General features: G+C 34.1%; 2 protein-coding genes across 18 annotated transcripts; both read left to right on the top strand.

Annotated features, from left to right (window-relative positions):
* Window positions 1-1074: 1074 nt before the first annotated feature.
* On the top strand, window positions 1075-9887 carry LOC100790135 (uncharacterized). Of its 2 annotated transcripts, none has more exons than XR_005892453.1 (9): window positions 1075-1298; window positions 1695-4794; window positions 4868-4954; window positions 5130-5282; window positions 5623-5786; window positions 5871-6018; window positions 8027-8149; window positions 8220-8326; window positions 9314-9331. XR_005892453.1 is itself a non-coding variant. In XM_003530836.5 (9 exons), the coding sequence occupies exons 2-9, from the start codon at window positions 1894-1896 to the stop codon at window positions 9520-9522; spliced, it is 3873 nt and encodes a 1290-aa protein (XP_003530884.1). In that variant the 5' UTR covers window positions 1085-1298; window positions 1695-1893; the 3' UTR covers window positions 9523-9887. The 2 variants fall into 2 exon arrangements, 1 of the variants encoding a protein (XP_003530884.1); XM_003530836.5 differs by having other exon boundaries at window positions 1085-1298; window positions 8239-8326; window positions 9314-9887.
* Window positions 9888-13522: 3635 nt separating this feature from the next.
* On the top strand, window positions 13523-18486 carry LOC100791202 (uncharacterized). 16 transcript variants are annotated; one of them, XM_041017718.1, is made up of 5 exons: window positions 13523-13548; window positions 15163-15382; window positions 16888-17174; window positions 17280-18085; window positions 18188-18486. In XM_041017718.1, the coding sequence occupies exons 3-4, from the start codon at window positions 16907-16909 to the stop codon at window positions 18062-18064; spliced, it is 1053 nt and encodes a 350-aa protein (XP_040873652.1). In that variant the 5' UTR covers window positions 13523-13548; window positions 15163-15382; window positions 16888-16906; the 3' UTR covers window positions 18065-18085; window positions 18188-18486. The 16 variants fall into 16 exon arrangements, with proteins under 16 accessions (XP_040873652.1, XP_040873647.1, XP_040873649.1 ...); XM_041017713.1 differs by having other exon boundaries at window positions 18174-18486; XM_041017715.1 differs by having other exon boundaries at window positions 16885-17174; window positions 18174-18486.
* The last annotated feature ends 257 nt before the right edge of the window (window positions 18487-18743 follow it).

The following is an 18743-nucleotide window of genomic DNA, read 5'->3' as shown; positions in this document are numbered from 1 at the left end:
AATCATAACTAATTAAGCTTATATATAATAATTATCTAATTATTTAAGAGATCGAATAATTAAAATAAATAAAGAAATGAATACATAGCACAAATTTGATATATGAAATTACCTTAATCTTGGCCTGCCACCACTCTTCTTGTAATAGTTTGAGAACATGATTTCATCCCAACTCCAGTCTCATTCCCCGTTGAGTTTTGTCCACAGTTACCAATCTTTTAAAAGATCCCATTTGTTTCTCATTTGCTTATATTCATAAGACAAGCCAATTTGTTCATTAAAATTCTTGATCAAGTTTAACCAACCACTTTTATTAAAGTGAGCATGTGGCCTATTTCCATCTCTTAATTACTTTTGCTCAATGCATACTTTTTAAAAATATGCCACTATTTTTATTTTCATTCCATTCAGCTTTGGATCGTTTTCCAATACCATTATTATTTCGTTGGTTTGAAGCCAATTTAGAGGCTATAAATATATTTTTAATTTATTTATTTTTTAAATACGAAACTGACTTAAGAAATGAGACACCTAACCATACCATCACATAGAACAAGTGTCTCACAAATATAAGAATGATTCCATTGGAGGGAAGCACGTAGACACGTAGTTAACTATTTTTAATTTTTATTTTTTGAGAAGAGAGGCTGTCTCTGACGGGCATTTCGCTTTTGTAGTTTACGAGGGGCCAAATTAAAAAAGCCACATATTTTTTTTATTATATATAAAACTTTTATTTTAATACAAAAAAAACATAAGGCAGGCATGATAGTTGTAAATAAATAATAAATAATACTATAATCAAATTTGAGTGTAGTGTTTCTATGTATTATGACAGTGTCCCTATTTCACATAATTAATTAGAAATATTTTTTCAAGTAATTATTATATATAACAATTTTTAATTAATTAATGGAGTATTATAAAACCTTTTACATTATTATTATTGTACTTTTACGTTACAAAAAGTGGAGGGTGGTAAGAAAGAGTCTTCTGGGGTTGTTTTTTTTTTTTCTGTTTTATTTTATTTTATATTTTTTCTCCTCCGACCTATCTTTTTTAAATATTATATTATTTCCGATGATTATTTGTCAGAAAATTTCAAAATAAAAGAATGTGTCCACGTAGGAACATCGGAACAAGAATATGCAACAAGAGAGAGAGAGTGTGTGTTTTTGTGTTTTGTGTTGTGACATCCAAACTTGCTTTCATGGATATGGCCACCGTGTGTTATCGCTGCTTAATTCTCGCCATTTCGCCAATGTTCCTTTCCCAACGCAGAAATTGAACCTTCACGCGTAAGCTACGTTCACCCTTTCCCCCCTCTTTCAATCTTTTCCTCAATTCATTTCAAATCCTTGATCAATTTTTATTTTTTTTGTACTTTTGTTTCTCTTTCTTCGCTCTGATTCGATTGTATTTGCTTCAATTGTGGTGCTTGTGGAGTATGGGAAAATAAAGTTTGTTGATCATAGGGTAATTTTTTGTTTGTTTGTATGGTTTTCTATGATTGTTTTTGTTATTTAAAAAATAGGCTTTTTTGTTGGGCGCCCATTTGTTTAATCTGGACAATTGTGATTGATACCCATGTTGATTTCTTGTATGAACAGCTTTAAAATGTTCAATTTTTGTTGCATTGCCTTTGATCTCACCTTTATTAATTTGGATTTTTTGTTTTCGTATGTTGAGTCCAGTTTTGAAATATGAATCAAAATTGGATTTGATTGATGACCCGTCTTGAGCCCTTGCATGAACGGCTTGAAAACCAGGTGTAAGTAGAAAGGAGAAACCAGACATGAATTTGTTGGTTAGTCAGCTGTTTACACTTTTGGCCTTATTACTATATCAGCACTATGAAAAGAATTAGGTACCAACACTGGTAAGGATGAGAAAATGGCACTAAATAAGACAGGGTTGTTAGGTACCAACACTGGTAAGGATCCTAGCATGCTTCCTAAACATGCCCTAGCCCAACCAGAATTATCCAGTGGTGTTTCAAATACAGGACGTCATGTACATAATAATATTGCTATACAGGCAGGGGAAGAATTTTCTGCAAATGTTGGTCGTGATGGAATTGCTGCTGGAAGGGTTCCTGTTTCACCTGATATACCTCGACATTGTAAGAATGTGTTTGGGTTGAATAGGGAGAATGGCAATGTGAGATATGAAGATCTTACTAATATTTTGGGGTTGAGGAGAATGGACTCTGAGAGTTCTTCTGATATATCTGACTTTGTTGCTATAAAACAGCCAGCACAGGAGATGGAAACCAGAGCTTCTGTAAACATTTTAAGCAAAATTCAGAAGGGAGATGGTGTGTCGAGGAAGGCTGTTCAAGAACCATTTGGTGACCAGTCTAGTCTCGCTTCAGCTGTATCACCCCTTCGTAGATATGAAGCTTCTCAGTCCAATGGATTTTCTGGTTCGGGAATTTTAGATGATTTTCTGACTGGGAAAATGAAGTTTCTATGCAGCTTTGGTGGAAAAATATTACCAAGACCCGGTGATGGGAAACTCAGATATGTAGGGGGAGAGACACACATTATATCTATCCGAAAGGATATTTCATGGGCACAGCTTATGAAGAAGACCTTGGGTATTTGCAATCAACCTCACACAATCAAGTACCAGCTTCCAGGGGAGGATCTTGATGCTCTAATATCTGTTTCCTCTGATGAAGATCTTCAAAATATGAAGGAGGAATACCATGGGCTTGAAAGGCATGAAGGTTCTCAAAAACTCAGAATTTTTTTAGTTTCTCTGGGTGAATCTGAAGAGATATCATCGACCGAGGTGAGTGCTGTTCAGCAGAGTGATCCAGATTACCAATATGTTGTCGCCGTGAATGGCATGGGAGACCCTACTAGGACAAACATTGGTGGGCATAGTTTGACAAATGAAACCAGTCAATTTGGGACAGAATTGAATTTGGCTCCAGTTTTTCCGAAAACTCCAAATGCTTCTTCTCTGTTGGAAATCAGGGATGGTATTAATGCTTTAAATCCAGATGGAATTTTGAATGATTCCCTGAATTTGCAAAGGCCCTTGCCAATTCCTCCCACTCCAATCCTGGTAACAGGTTCTAACACAGGTTATATACAATTGCTCGGTAACAACTCATGCCAGGGAAGTATTGAGAGCAATGCATCATTTGCTACTGCTCATCTACATCCAGAGTACTCCAATATAAGCACTGCTGATTGCAGATACCCTCAACAAGCGGCTGCTACTTTGTCAAGTGACACCTGCCCTTATCAGCATGGTGATGCTGGTTGGCCCAAAAAGCTCAATGGGCATTTGGACTACAATCCTGGCAATGAATTTGTGACTCCTGTATATGTTAATCCAAGTGATGGTTACAGTGATGAAGTTTTTGGTGGAAGGTCCTTGCAAAAGGAAAGAAGAGTCTACTCTGAAAATCCTCTTTCACGCTTGGATGATCCAATCTATCAACAGGGTGAATCTTATGGAATTACAGACTCCCCTCATGGGATGCCCCATGCCTTTTCTGATCCACAGTTGCACGAGAGTGAAGCAAGGTCTGGTTACAACTCGCAAAATGGATTTGGTCAATCTTTCTCCCTCAGGCTTGAAAAGTGTCAATTATCTTCAATGTTACCCCCTAAAGTCTCACAGGTGAACCTTATGGAGAATCAGCATGATTCCATTGTCCATCATCCTCAAAGGCAAAGTAAGACACCAAAAGTTGAGTCAGCTGAGCCACACAAAAGGCAAGATTTGGCATCTTCTCGATACTATGATTCATTGGGAATGAATGATCCTGTTCATATGATGGATAGCATTTTAACTGAAAAGAAGAACCTTATTGCTCAAACTGACTTGAGTGGACCCTGCCATGTTGCTAAGGATATTCAGGAAAATTCTGTGAAATTAGAAAGGATGAAGTTAATTGAAGAAAAGAATCCAATTTTTATGGATAGCAAGGTTCATGAGGCGAAATCAACTGTCATTGATATGGGACATGTGACTGAATTGCATGTTTTGGACTCCTTCCCTGCTAATAACTTCAATGCTAAGATTAATATGCAAAAGAATTTGGAGCTACCTTCTGAGGGTATAGTTCCAGCTTCATCAGGCATGATGGGCCTCTCTCTAAATAATCTTGTGGCAAAGGCCCCGTCTGATCCTGACATGAGCCAAAGGATTAGTGATCACAAAATGTATGCTTTGGCTGAAAGTCTGAATGGTGAACAAGGGGTTGATTTTTCATTGACCAGAAATTTTGATTTAAATGCTCCAACTTTAAATTGTGAAGTAGGCTCTTGTGACAAAATTTCTCAAGGAGATCATATGTTCAAGCTGTCCATTCACCCAGATTCTCTTAAAGCTGAACAAATTCATCCTTCTAAGAATCAGATGACTGCAGGTTTTCAAGAAAATCCAACAGTAAGCTCTGCAAGTTTGTATCCTGCAGCATTTCATGATGATCTCAGTCCAAGTCCAAACATGCCATTGAATGACCAGGATAATTCAAGCAATATTATGTCTTTTAAAATTGCACCATCTTATCTTGATGACTTTATTATCAGCACTGGTCAAATGGTGAATCAGATTATCCCTGAACACTCTGCCTCTGGAATGTCAAAAGTTGAAGATAAAATTTCAGAACAATCAAGAAGGTGTAATGATGCAAATCGAGTGGAGCCATTTGTTGTAGTAGAAGACATGACTGGTGTTGTTCGTCCATATATTTCAGAGGATGTTGGAAGTGCTGTTGTATCCCCGTCTCACATGGAAGCTGAGAGCATAGTCCCTGAGTCTGAACCTGCGGTATGAAAAACTGAAATAAGATGTTTACGATATTTTCTTTATGGCTTCCTGAATCTTTCATTTTTATTTACAGGATTTTAATGACGATCAAACAGACAAAAATGAATTCCTCTCTGATGCAATGATAGCAGAAATGGAAGCTAGCATTTATGGTTTACAGGTTGATCATCACTGAAATTTTCTAGTTCTGGTTTTTACTTCAACTTTCAAGAACACATAAATGTGGCTATTAAGAATTGTTGATACCGAAGTCTTTTCTATGACCTATTGAAATCAATTGTTCTGATGCCATAATGAGTTATCCTATAACTGACTTTTACTACTATGTAATGCAGATAATAAGGAATGCTGATCTTGAAGACCTTACAGAGTTAGGATCTGGTACTTATGGAACTGTTTATCATGGAAAATGGAGGGGGACAGATGTTGCTATAAAGAGAATTAAGAAGAGCTGCTTTGCAGGGAGGTCTTCTGAGCAAGAACGGTTGGTAAGAATTCAGTGCACTTTTCTTCTCAACACTATGCTATGTATTAATAACACACATATTTATATCTCTATCTACTCATAGGTTTAATGTTACTTCTCATTAATAGAGGCATGAGGGTAGGATTAAATCCAAATGCACTCTTTCTTCCACCCTTCTTGCCTTATTCCCTTTCACTGACCCTTTTATCTCTTTATGTATCTATCTCCCTTTGTAGATCATTATGTAATTTAAATTTTATTTATGTCCTAAATTAAAATAAATTTAAAATGTTTGTTGAGTTCTATTGAAAGAAAAAGTCAGCTATGTACTTGAATCTTACAATGTTTAATGGTTTGGGTAGGCAAAAGATTTCTGGAGAGAGGCACAGATCCTCTCAAATCTTCACCATCCCAATGTGGTTGCATTTTATGGAATAGTACCAGATGGGGCTGGTGGCACCCTAGCAACTGTAACAGAGTATATGGTTAATGGTTCCCTTAGGCATGTCCTTGTAAAGAACAACAGGTATTCTAATTTAGTTAATTTTCTTTGACTATCGTTTTGAATAAGTTATTTATTCATGTACCGAATTTCCAACTCATAATGCAGATTACTAGATCGTCGTAAAAAGCTAATAGTTGCCATGGATGCAGCTTTTGGTATGGAATATTTGCACTCAAAAAACATTGTCCATTTTGATTTGAAATGTGACAATTTACTTGTCAATCTAAGGGATCCACAACGACCCATTTGCAAGGTAAGAATCCCTGATGTTAAGTTTCAGCTTGTTTAATGTTAAGGTATGAGAAAAGAGATTTAATGAAATCCATATGTTAAACTACATTGCAAAGATTGAGTTATACAGACAAAAATCTTTAAATACAAATTGACAAATATCCAAATTACCATAAATAAATGATTTGGTTATCCTATACAATGAATCTTGACACCATTTAAATAATTTCCAACACCCATCTAGCTGGAGCATATAGGTCAAATGCACCATGATTGTCATGTATATAACTTAGCTTAGGATCTATCCAGGACTTAGTGAAAGCATTTACAAACTGGTCATTTGAATTAATGAACTAAGAGGTGATGATTTTGGTTTTGGATAAGATTTTCTCTCTAATGAAATGAAAATCTATCTCAATGTGTTTGGTCTTATGAAATAGTTTTAGGGCATGTAGATTATTAGCATAAATGGGTGTCCTTTACTTAATCTCCCCAAATTTCATGGTTCCATATCTGCCTCTGCAATTGACCTTTCAAAAATATTGCTTTTTGTACTTTTCCAGGATATTAATTTAGTTATCCCTAATTAATACACAATACCCAGAAATGGATCTCCTATTAGCAAGGAACCTACTATTAGCATTCGAGTATCCAACAAAGATATCATACAATCAAGAGAATGAGTAAACCAACTAATTGAAAGAAAATTAAATGAGGAAGCTTGAACATAAACATAAAACATATAGGCAAAAAAAGGGAGAGAATGGGTAGTACCAAGCCATTGAGATTGTGTTTTGGAACCATTAGCAAAGGTGACTACAAGAGAATAACCAAATGTAGAAATTTTGGAGAATTGAGATTTATTGTCAAATATGTGATCAATGCCATTAGAATCCAAGACCTAGGGGTGATTACTAGGAAAGACAAACATAGGATTTATCAGGATGCACTGCAAAGGCAATGGAACCCAAGCCCTTATGTTCCACAAACCATTTCAAAAAGTCAGAATAGGTAGCCAAAGATGGTGTCCAATGATCTAATGACTCAGGGTCTTCTATGGAGTAGCCTCTGCTTTATTGACAGTGCGAGGAGGGTGGCAGCAGAAAGCCACATATCATCATGATCAACACTCTAGGATAAAAGTGCACAGGATCAACAGTTGGAGGAGGCATATCAAACATAGGCTGTTCAACATGGGGACAGTGGGTGAGTCCAAAATTTGATCTTGGTAGAATATTCCAAAGGTAAACTATAGAGGGCCAACAACATGAAAGTGCTATGCTGCTCACATTCCTAGGCCCATGTCTCTATAGGGGGAAACTATTCTATGAAATCATGGAGAACCCATCAAATTTCTCTAAATAAAGCAAATACGAGGCTTTCAAACTTTTGAGGGGCAATGACGCTTGTGATGTAGGGGAAACTCATAAAGATATTGAGTGCTATTGGCATGAAGAACCTTGGCCTGCTCCCAAATTCAGTCTTAACTTGAGTGACGTGGGCATGAAAAATCTGCTTCAAGATGAGATGAATCTTGGATTTGTTGATGCTACATAGTTGGGTGCCAATCTTAGTTGACCTAGAGTGCATGGCAAGAAAGACAAAGTCAGCTTAGGTAGTGAGGTAGGTCACATAGTCCTGCTTGGTAATCCACAATTTGATATCTAAAGCGCATGTATCACATTTGTTTCCATCCAACCTGTCAGAGGAGTGGCATTGACTTAAATGGTGAAATTACAAGCATGTAATTCAACTAATTCCAACCTTGTATCAAGCTCTTCTGTCACCACCTTACTCTTCTACATCATGCACAGGATTTTTGAGTGATTTTTTTTTTATTTGCACTTATTTGGTTCTTTTTCTTTATTTTTATAAGTACATGGGTGTGGGCAAAATCCCGGGGTAAAAAGAAACTAGAACCTGGGCACCAAAGAAAAAATATTAGTCTGATTTAGTGAAGTTTTATGTAATTGTCTTACTTAATATGACATACTTTTTGTTTTGCAACATTGTTGATTATGTTTCCCTAGGTTGGAGATTTCGGATTATCAAGAATTAAATGCAATACCCTTGTATCTGGTGGTGTGCGAGGAACCCTTCCATGGATGGCACCAGAGCTGTTGAATGGGAATAGCAGTCGGGTTTCTGAAAAGGTAACTGGGGACTATTCATATAAAACTCAATAATATAGAGGAATCAATGAGTCTTTTGACAGGCATTCAGGATGTGGAATGACTGACAGGTTGACGTTTTCTCATTTGGCATCTCAATGTGGGAGCTATTAACAGGAGAGGAACCTTATGCAGATATGCATTGTGGCGCCATTATTGGTAAGAATATGTCAACAATATTATACCTTAAGGAAAGTTACATTCTTTATCAAACAAAAGAAATTTTGAGGAAGGAATGTAGTATCCTAAAGAAAATTGAAATCTTATTACTGTAGGATGTTGCGTTATTTTCTTTTCTATTTGGTTTTAACTATGATTGATATATGTAAGGGATGTTAATGTGATACTTCTTAGTTTTTAGCATAAGATGGTACATGTGCACAAGTAACAATATGGTTGAAATGTTTTACAGGATTAACCTGAAGCATTATAATTGTGAATCTTTCTTTGTTGACTACCTCATTTATTGATCTCTTGGTATATCTAATGCCGGACCAGATGGTATTTATGTTAATGATGAAGTGCCTCCACTTTTGGTTCTGTTTGCTTTGGCCAACTTGCATTTCATTAACTTTTTAATTAGTTTAGTTGACTGGTAGTATTAGAATGCAGAGATTGAATCCAATTATATAAAAAAAAAAAAAAAAAACTTACAAAACTGCCAGGTGTATTGGAGGATATGTAGGGCATAAAATAATTTTCTTTTAGCTGTTTGAAATTGACCAGACAAGGCCATTGAGTATGAACACACTATTATTACCACCATTAAGGACTTACCTTGAAGAAGGGAATAAAAAATATATCAAAATCTCAACTAGCTAGGCATAAAAGTTAGGAGTGCACTTGTGCTGAGGATGCAATGATCCTTGACAATTTAAGTGTTCTTAAATTTATGTTATATTTTATTCTTGATATCATGGATGTTAGGGATGTGTTATTCATATATCTTCTATAATTTAAAATGAGTAGCATCCACTACTCTATCTATTGTACCTGTTAATTGCTCCTATTGTATACCAATCTTTGCCAAAGATATGGTTCCTTGTTGCATGTCTTTCTAATCTACTGTTTAATGCTACTGGAAGAATATTGATAGCTTTCTGACTCCCATTACTGACTTGCCTCCTTGGTGACATGTTCATGTAGGGGGTATTGTAAAGAACACTCTTAGACCTCATGTGCCTGAACGGTGTGATTCTGAATGGAGGAAGCTTATGGAAGAGTGTTGGTCACCTGACCCTGAAAGCCGGCCATCATTCACGGAGATAACTGGCAGGTTAAGATCTATGTCTATGGCCCTTCAAGCAAAAGGGAATCATCAGACATATCAGTTAAGACCTGGTGGAGCTTCCTGAAACAAAGGCACATTTTCTGCATGTTTAATGGTGCACGATTTTCATTGTACAGTATTGTCTTTAAAGCAGTCAAGATTGGAATTGACATGCTTTCAGGGTTACCACAACACTTACCTATTGTTTCTTGTGATTTTTTAGCTATGATATCTTCATTTGTTTATTCTTTTTTCGTAAAATCCAGGGTTGAGATCATGGTATAGTAGAATTTCTTAGATCTATAAATTTTTTTACTTGGTGCATGGTTGAACATTTTGCCAGAAGATATATAGAAAAATAGGCAAGAAAAGGTGTCTTCAGTGTATGTATACAGACAATAGTGCTTGTAATATTTGTTTTGATTGATGTGAGTATCCTCTTTCTCTTTATTTTTTGAAGATGATAATGTAACCCTACAGCCATCCCTTTTCAATTTCCTCTCAAAATATGCCCGCCTCTCTTACCAGCCAAAATTAAAAACCATTCATTTATTTTACCGAGAAAAGCTATTTTTTAACCTTATTGAAATTTATGTAAAAAATGATTAGGAACATGTTTGGAAGTTGAGTTTCTTGGAGGGGTGAAAAATTAAAGAAAACATTTTTAATAAATATTCTTTAATTTGATAATGTATTAAAATGAAGAAATATAATGATAGATTCATATTTTTTAAAATAATATATAAAATTCTATTAATTTAAAAAAGATTCTATCGGTTTCTTACCATCATTTTCTTTCCTAAACACCACTCTCAATATCTCATATATAAGAAGAAAAAAAACATTGCATTCTTGACCTCAAATATAAGAAAATGTCAACTAATTTTACTTTATTTAATGTTACTGTCTCAAAAATATTCTTCATTAAATTAAAGTGATAGTTTCAATGACTATTTCTTATCCTTGATATCAAAGTTCTAATGAAGGACTAGTTGGAAAAAAAAATTAATTGAAATTGATGCAAATAAATGTGATTAAATAATTTTCTTAATTAGTGTGTCATTTTTTTCCTTATATTTAAGACTATGAAGAGTATATCCTAAATTATAAGACTTTACCTTAGCTCTTGTACAAATTTTAACTAATAATAAATCATTTACTTATGAATAAGACTTGCTCACTTTAGAAGAGATAAAATCGTAAACTCGTGCATCAAATACTTTTCGTTTATATATGCATTACTAGAAAAAAAGTTTTCAATGTCAATTCTTTAACACATTTTATGACGATTTTGAAATCATCTTTGAAGTCACCGTCGTGGAAAATGAACACTTTTCATGACGGTTTTACAACCATCTTAGTATGTCAATTTCTCCATTCGCCCATTATTTTTCTCTCTTTTTCTTTTTCTTCGTTCCCTGGACATGCACATAGTATGAGCTTTATAGCATTCTTTTCAACACAATAGAAAACACTTTAAGTCGTTGCATACGCTGACAAATGAGTACTACAATATTAGCCTTATAATATCACTAAGATAGTTTACTTTACACAAATTACATATTTAATTAACTTACTTTTTGTACAGGTTTTGGTGTTATTTTCACAAGAAACTGGTGCTCTGAGGGAGCAAGAAGTGGACACAAATAAAAACATAAAGAACAAAGATGCAGTTGAGAAAGAACAAAGAAAGGGTCTATATGTATATTTATAAAAGTGATTTTTGTTTTGTACATACATTTACAAATGTTAGCATATGAAATATAAAACATACAAGTTAGTCCTTCCAAAGCTTGCAAACAAGTTCATATGGCATAGAAAGAGATTTTTACTACTCAGATAGCTTCATGAAATAGCTAGAAAACAAAAAATACATGAAAGTAAGTATTCATATGTAGTTTTCTGGTAACATGTCTTTCACTCTCGGTCTTCAACACTAAAGATGTTATATGAAAAATCTCAAGTATAATGTGAACAATGTAATTTCAAAACTTATAAGATGAAACAATCTCATTAGGAAAGAGGAATTTTCATAATACATGATGCCAATCAGCTGAGATATGATGTATTTGATAGAAATCAATCCATGACACTTGGCATAAATGCCTAGAATATAACATACAAAATATGAAAATGTAAATTTACAGCTCAAAAATCTAAAAATGAACTGTTGTCACTTGGTTTGGAGAAAAAGAAATAAGTGAATCTAGTATTTTCTACTACCACAAATGTCTGAATTGCTCAATGAGGTATACAAGTAACGCTCAAAATAGAACTCACAAAATTTTATTACTGGCACTTGCCCACTCAGGCACTAGTCTAGTGAGGAAGTTTCCTGTTAAATATTTAGAGTAAAATAGTATACAATAACAGAAACATAGACCACATCAGTTATTGATGAAGCTATCAAAATGATAAATAAGCTAGTTACCTGTAATTATTCCTAGTCATGCTTTCTTTTTTCTTTCCTAATTAGAATTTGATTCATTCCTAACCTGTAACTTATTTAGAATAACTACATAGATATCTTGATTGAATTAGAGATGCTTTTCTTTTATGATATTGATGATGAAGGATGTAGGGTATCCAAATTGAATTAAGGGAATCCAGACAGTAAAAAACAATTTAAGTTGTTGCATACGCTGGCCAACAAGTATAACAACATTAGCCTGATAATATCACTAAGTTTACTTTACAGAAATTACATATTTCATTAACCTACATTTAGTACAGGTTTTGGTGCTGTTTAAACAAGAAACTTGTCCTCTGAGGCAACAAGAAGTGGGCACAAATCAAAACATAAAGAACATAAATCACACTAGAGAAAGGAAAAATGAAAGGGTATGTATGTACATTTATAAAAGTGATTTATTTTTTGTACATACATTTATAAAAGTTAGTACATGAAATGGAAAACTTGAAAAGTTTGCAAACAAGTTCCTAAGGCATAGAAAGAGATGATTAATACTCAGATAGCTTCATGAAATCTCTATTCTTGCACTCTACACTCACACCCTCCTTCTTTTTGTTCAACTCACACGCTTCAAACCCACTTCTTGATATTCTTGAATCAACAACAAAAGATTCTAATGGGTTTTCAGTGTTAACCCATTTTGCTGTCACAAAAGAATAAGAAACCTCAGAATGTGGAAAGTTTATAATAAGTTTTATCTGAGGATGTTCTGTTTTTTCCATTATTAGTGTCTTATCCTTAATTGATGAGAAAAATGCATAGAGATGAAGGAATTGCCAACAGGAGGAAAGATGGAATTTAGGTTGTTCAAGTTCAAGGTTGTACTTGAAAATAAAGCGAGAAAAGATAGAAATATGAGTGGGAAACTTATAAGATAAAAAGTAGTTAAAATAGAATCTAGCGATCTAACCGTTACCACAAGATAAAGAAGTTACAATAAGACCAAACAATTATTATCTAAGGATAACAACTTTAACCGTTGTATTATTAAGAGTTCTATTTAGGATCCATAAAAAAAGTCCCGTGAGACTTTATATTATTTATGAAATGGTTTGCAAATATACAAGTTGAAAATGTGTTATATAAGTTGAGTCAACTCTTATTTAACTCTAATGTGTCTTATTTTATATTTTTATAGTCTAAATTTAAGTTTATTATCCATCACGGATTTATTTACACGTTTTAGCTTGATATTTGTATAAGTCGGTTTCACTCATTAGTTCATTTAAATATTTATTTCATATTAAAATGCTTAAAATTTTTTTTAACTAAAATTAAAAATTTTCATAAAAATTAATAAGACAATTTTAAACAATAAGAGATATATACAAAAACAATAGATGTAACATGACACGAAATCTTTTAAATCTCACCAAAAGAAAAAGTATTTATTCTACTACTAATTTATGTTTATAAGAATTAATCTCTTTCAAACATCAATTAAAAATAATTCAAATAGTTAAACTACTAAAATAAGTCCTTAGAATCAATATCCTTACCCGTATTACTAGTATTTTAAAAAAGGAATACATGCACATGTATCTTACCCGTATTATACGTATTCATGTACGCTAAGTATTTAAACCCACGATTTACCCCAATGTGTTTGGACCCGTGAATCAATATCCTTGTTGATAGGTGCACGCTGCATTTTCATCGTTGTTTGTCCCAATTCTATATATATATATATATATATATATATATATATAAGATAAATAATAAAGCCTTCATTTTTTGGAATTCCATTTTCTTCCGTGTCTTGTTTCTTCTCTGCACCCTTTGGGATCTCTTGCATAGACCAACCCCAGAAGAAGGAAAAAAATAAAAAATAAATAAAAATCAACCCTTTTTTGTAAATCCCCACCTTTTGTTCTGCTAAAGAATTTATTTTTCCTTTTTAGTTCCTGCAATTTATCTTTCTGGATCCTAATTGGGTTTGATCTTTCTCTTTCAATTTGGTGATTATGTTGAAAATTCTTGAATTTTTATGGTGGTTGAATTTTTTTCAGGGTTTGGATTTGGGGGTTAGGTTCAGGGTTTCTTTTGAATTGGTGTGGTGATTGGATGTTGATCTGGGTTTTGTGCCTGTCATGTATGTCTTTCCTTGGGATTTAATTGGGTTTTGGAAATTGGAACGTAGTTTATCCCCAATATTTTTATGGGCTTCCTTTCTATTTCTTCATTCCAGATGCTTCTAACTTTTTTTTGTTTGATTTGGTGATTGGATGGTGTGCAATTGGAATATTTTACAATTGTCATGTCTGTTATTGAAATAGAGGTTTCTGCTTGGAAATCATTACTATTTTGGTTGTTTATTTGTTTAAATTTGTGCAGTAGATGTTTTGCTTGGGCAAATAAGTCCTTGTTGTTCATGAATCTTTGAGAACTTGCAAAACTTTGTGGCTTTGATACTGCTGTATAGGATTTTGTTATTTTTGTCATGTCTATTTTTTATTCTATTGGTTTCTTCTTGATATTTGATATTGGGGCTAAGATTCGAATTTGATACTCTATGCTATGATCCATGTCCATTTGATTGGTTATATGACTTTAACAGTGCCTTCCATTCTTTTGGACTTTTGAAGGGTATGTGGGATAGACACCCTGAATGTGTAAAATTTGATTTGATGTTCCTAAGTAGTTGTAATGTGGACATCTTGGTTGTATTGGATAGTAGGATGAATGTTGATGTTATAAGATACCTTCACTTGCATATTTACGAACCCACCCTGATAATGTCTTTGTAATTTCCTGAATTTTTCTGTCTCTAAGTAATAACACCAACATGTTGTACTGGAAAATAAGTCTAGCCTCTCACAACAAGAATGCATTTAAGTCCTTTTGTTTCTTATTTACTATCTTGCATTCTTTCTTAATGTTCATTTAAGTCCCTAGGTTGAATTACACTATTGCAGACAGCCATTTCTTTGCATGATCTTGGATGCAAAACAATTTAAATTGGATTCTTTGACTAGCCTAGATAACAGAATCCATGTTGTGACTTGTGGTCTAGCATATTAAGTGATTCACCAATGAACATGTTAGAATAGAAAACTCCCATCTTATTCAAAGTATAGTGTTGTATTATTGAATCAGTTTGATTGAAGTGACCTTATTTCTCTGTTTATAGGGTTGTATTTCTAACTGCTGATTCCTAGATTTTAAATTTAATTGATTCTGAAATTTATTTGATTGAGATCTTGTGTTGCTGAACGTAGTCTTTTTCTTCCTTTTTTGGTGGTGTACCCGCAGATTTTGGGGCTTGTTGGTGATTCTGTTGTACAGAAGTGTTCGTTAGTTATACATTTGTTCAAGATTGTTGTATAGATTGATTCATTATTTTAACGTACTTTGGAGCATTGCATGAGGGATTGCCCTCTGATTCTTTTGTGAAGTCAACTAAAGTTCCTATAATTACAAACTGAGACTCAGAAGCCTCCAGTAGGGAATATAGCTAGAGCTTATTGCCTTGGTAAGTTTATAAGCAAACAATGCAGCATATTGTTACCCTCTTGTCCTTTATTTCCATTCTGAAAAATGCCTTTTGCATTGCCCACACTAAATCTTTGTTTGGAACTATTTAATTTCTTGTCTTGTATGGATCTCCTTTTTCATTTTTTCCATTGGTAAAATTTTGCTAGTCATATTTATCAGTTTAGACTGTTTTTTATGGATACCTAATTTTCTTCTATGAGAAAAGCTGGATATTACAATGAAGAGACCTAATTTTCTTCTACAAGAAATCTGGATTTTGAACTGGGCCAGAAAGTCTTTGTTTTAATTGTATTTTACCATATGATAAATTTTCTTTTGGGATTGGCTTCAAGAAGTAGTAGATTAATAGTCACTAAAGCAAAGTGTCATTACATTGAAAGTTATTATGTTTTGGTATCTCATGTTCAGACTTTGGTAAATATACAAAGTGTAGTTTCAGCAGATAAGATTGATCGTCATAGTCCATTTCTAATCGAATTAGTTTTAGTTCAATGTTATGGAATGACACCATTCTAGTATAGGTCTTTTAGTTTAAAGAATCTGTTAATGTAGGTGCCATTAGATTGAGTGATGATTTGATATCCTAGTCAAATGGTCAGTTTTGAATCCAAGATGATGTTATATTCATGTCTATCGGGAAGTATCAAGAAGTAATAGCACCTTGTTTAAATGTATAATTCAAATGATGCAATTGGGGCAACCTAATAATTTGGTTAATGGTACATTTTGTGTTGTCAACAGTCTGTTCTGCTTATCAGTTTTTTGTTTTTTTTTACTGTTTTAAATTTCTTTTATATTGATTTCTATATAGTCGAGCAAATAAAGATTTTTGTGCCATGAAAGTATTAACATCTGGGGAGGGAAAAAGTGTGATATACTTCATTTTGAATTATAAATTAATGGATGCACTACAGAGTCAACATATTCAAACCCTAGATGAAGATTATACATTGGTGATTTAAATCTCAGAATCATGCATAGAATCAAAACATTACTTTCTTCTTATCATGTTGTGTAGGAAGGGTAGTATATAGACTTCACTGGTGTGTAAATAAAAAGGAAAATGTTATACAAGATTTAGTCAAAGTCAATTTTTCCCTTTTGTATCTTGTTCTTTTTTAATGTCTGAGAGGGGGAAAAGAAAGGGCAAATATAATTAAATTTAAAGGAATGCATAAAAATTGGTTGAAAGGAAGTAATTAGAATTCCGAACAATATAATCCGTCAATCTTATCACCTTCCTTCTTGCTGTTGTTTATGCATTCTTGTGCTCATACATTCACAATAGGACAAAGCTTAAGTGGTTCATATGGACTTTATTATACCTAGTTTTAGTTAAATAGAATATTTCTTCTACTGCTGACCATGTCTTTTATTTTTAACTTTATGTAAAAAAGTGTATGTTATCTTGTTATGAAAAAATGAAAAAAAAATAGTCTTGTTTCTTGCATCCTTTTCTAATTAGTTCAATATGTTTAGTAGTTAACACCGTGTGAAGAAGATGGCTGGTGTTAAGAGAAGATTATGTAGTGATTCAGATATCCATGCTCTTCACAAAGAATTGGATGAAGTTTCATGTCCTATCTGCATGGACCATCCACATAATGCTGTTCTCCTCCTTTGCAGCTCTCATGAGAAGGGCTGCAGATCTTACATTTGTGATACAAGTTATAGACATTCAAATTGCCTGGACCGTTTTAAAAAAATGAGGGACAATTTTAAGGAGAACCAAAATTTACCCAGTTCTTTAGTAAACACAAACAATTCTGGTAATAGTTTTGATATTAACCTTACTGTGCAATCTGACATGCATGATGTTAATGAACTCCATCAAAATGAAATTAATGCTCTATTGTCTGTTGGACTTGCACAAGGATCAAGACAGGGTGATGCCCAAGATCCAAATAGGCTTTTAGACCAACATGATGAAGGAATTTTAGAAACTGCTGATTCTGAGAACTTGCAGGACAGGGCTGTGATTGAGGATTTAAATGCAGATAATTCGTCTGAGTCAAAATTGAACTTGAAATGCCCTTTATGTAGAGGTGCAGTATTGAACTGGAAGGTGGTTGAAGAGGCTAGAAATTATCTGAACATGAAGAAGAGAAGTTGCTCAAGGGACTCGTGCTCATTCGTTGGTGATTATCTGGAATTGCGTAGGCACGCAAGGAGAGTTCATCCCACTTCTCGTCCCTCTAACATTGATCCTACAAGAGAAAGAGCTTGGCGACATTTTGAGGACCAAAGAGAATATGGTGATATTGTGAGTGCTATTCAGTCTGCCGTGCCTGGAGCTGTGCTAGTTGGGGACTATGTTCTTGAGAATGGAGACGGTATTGGTAGGTTACCAGACGAACGTGCTGAAGGCAACATTGGCAACGCCAATGGACCATGGTTAACCACCACTATCTTGTTTCAGATGATGGATAGCACCGTTGAAATTGTTAGGGAACCAAGAGCACATTCGAGTGCCTGGACAAGGCACCGTCGTTCAGATGAACGTCGGCGCTATCTGTGGGGTGAGAATTTATTGGGTCTTCATGATAATGACATTGAGGATGATCTGCGTATATTTAGGGATGCGGGTGAAGATGCATCTCCTGTGCCAAGGAGGCGTCGGCGTTTGACCCGGACAAGGTCCAATGAAGATCAACCTTGATGACTGCCACCATTTTACCTGGTAATATTCATAGTTCAGTTTTTTGGCAGGAAATTACTTGAATTGTTTTGGATTTGTCATCGGTTAACCCACTTGGTTTCTTCACTAGAATTGTCTGAACAGCATGCAGAACTTGTTCAAAGTTTTGTACTGGAAACACGCATTCAGGCCAATGTACCAGCTTTGGACCCAGTAGAGTATGCTGAAGCAGCAAGTTCAGAATAAATCATTGTCAAATCCTTAAACACAAGTTTCCTTGAAACAAGGAAAATTGCTAGAAGGATGATTAAAAAGACCCCTTTAATGTAAAGACATTTAGCCTTGGGATTACTAAACATCTGGGTGATTTGGAAGGTTATTTCACAGTTAATATTTGTATTATTATGTATAACTTATACTGTAAGTACTTTATTGTTGTTCAATCCTTTTCTTATCTCTACTAAATTGTTTGCTTTAAGCTTGAGAATACTGTGTGATTCTTATGAGGCACATTGTGTATCTGTTTGCTGGGGTATAATGAAAAATCTAGACCAGTGCCCTCACCTGTAACATTGTCAAACGTGTAAAGCTATGCTTCAAAATATTTATTATTTCTAGGAGGTCATTGAAATAAAAGGGTGAAAGGGACAAAAGAAAGTGGTGATTTAGAAAAGTAACTGTACTGGTTTGTGATGTAGGG

This window comes from Glycine max, chromosome 8 (assembly GCF_000004515.6).
Source record: "Glycine max cultivar Williams 82 chromosome 8, Glycine_max_v4.0, whole genome shotgun sequence".
Classification (NCBI taxonomy): Eukaryota; Viridiplantae; Streptophyta; class Magnoliopsida; order Fabales; family Fabaceae; genus Glycine; species Glycine max.
This window is presented reverse-complemented; position numbering and strand designations above follow the sequence as displayed.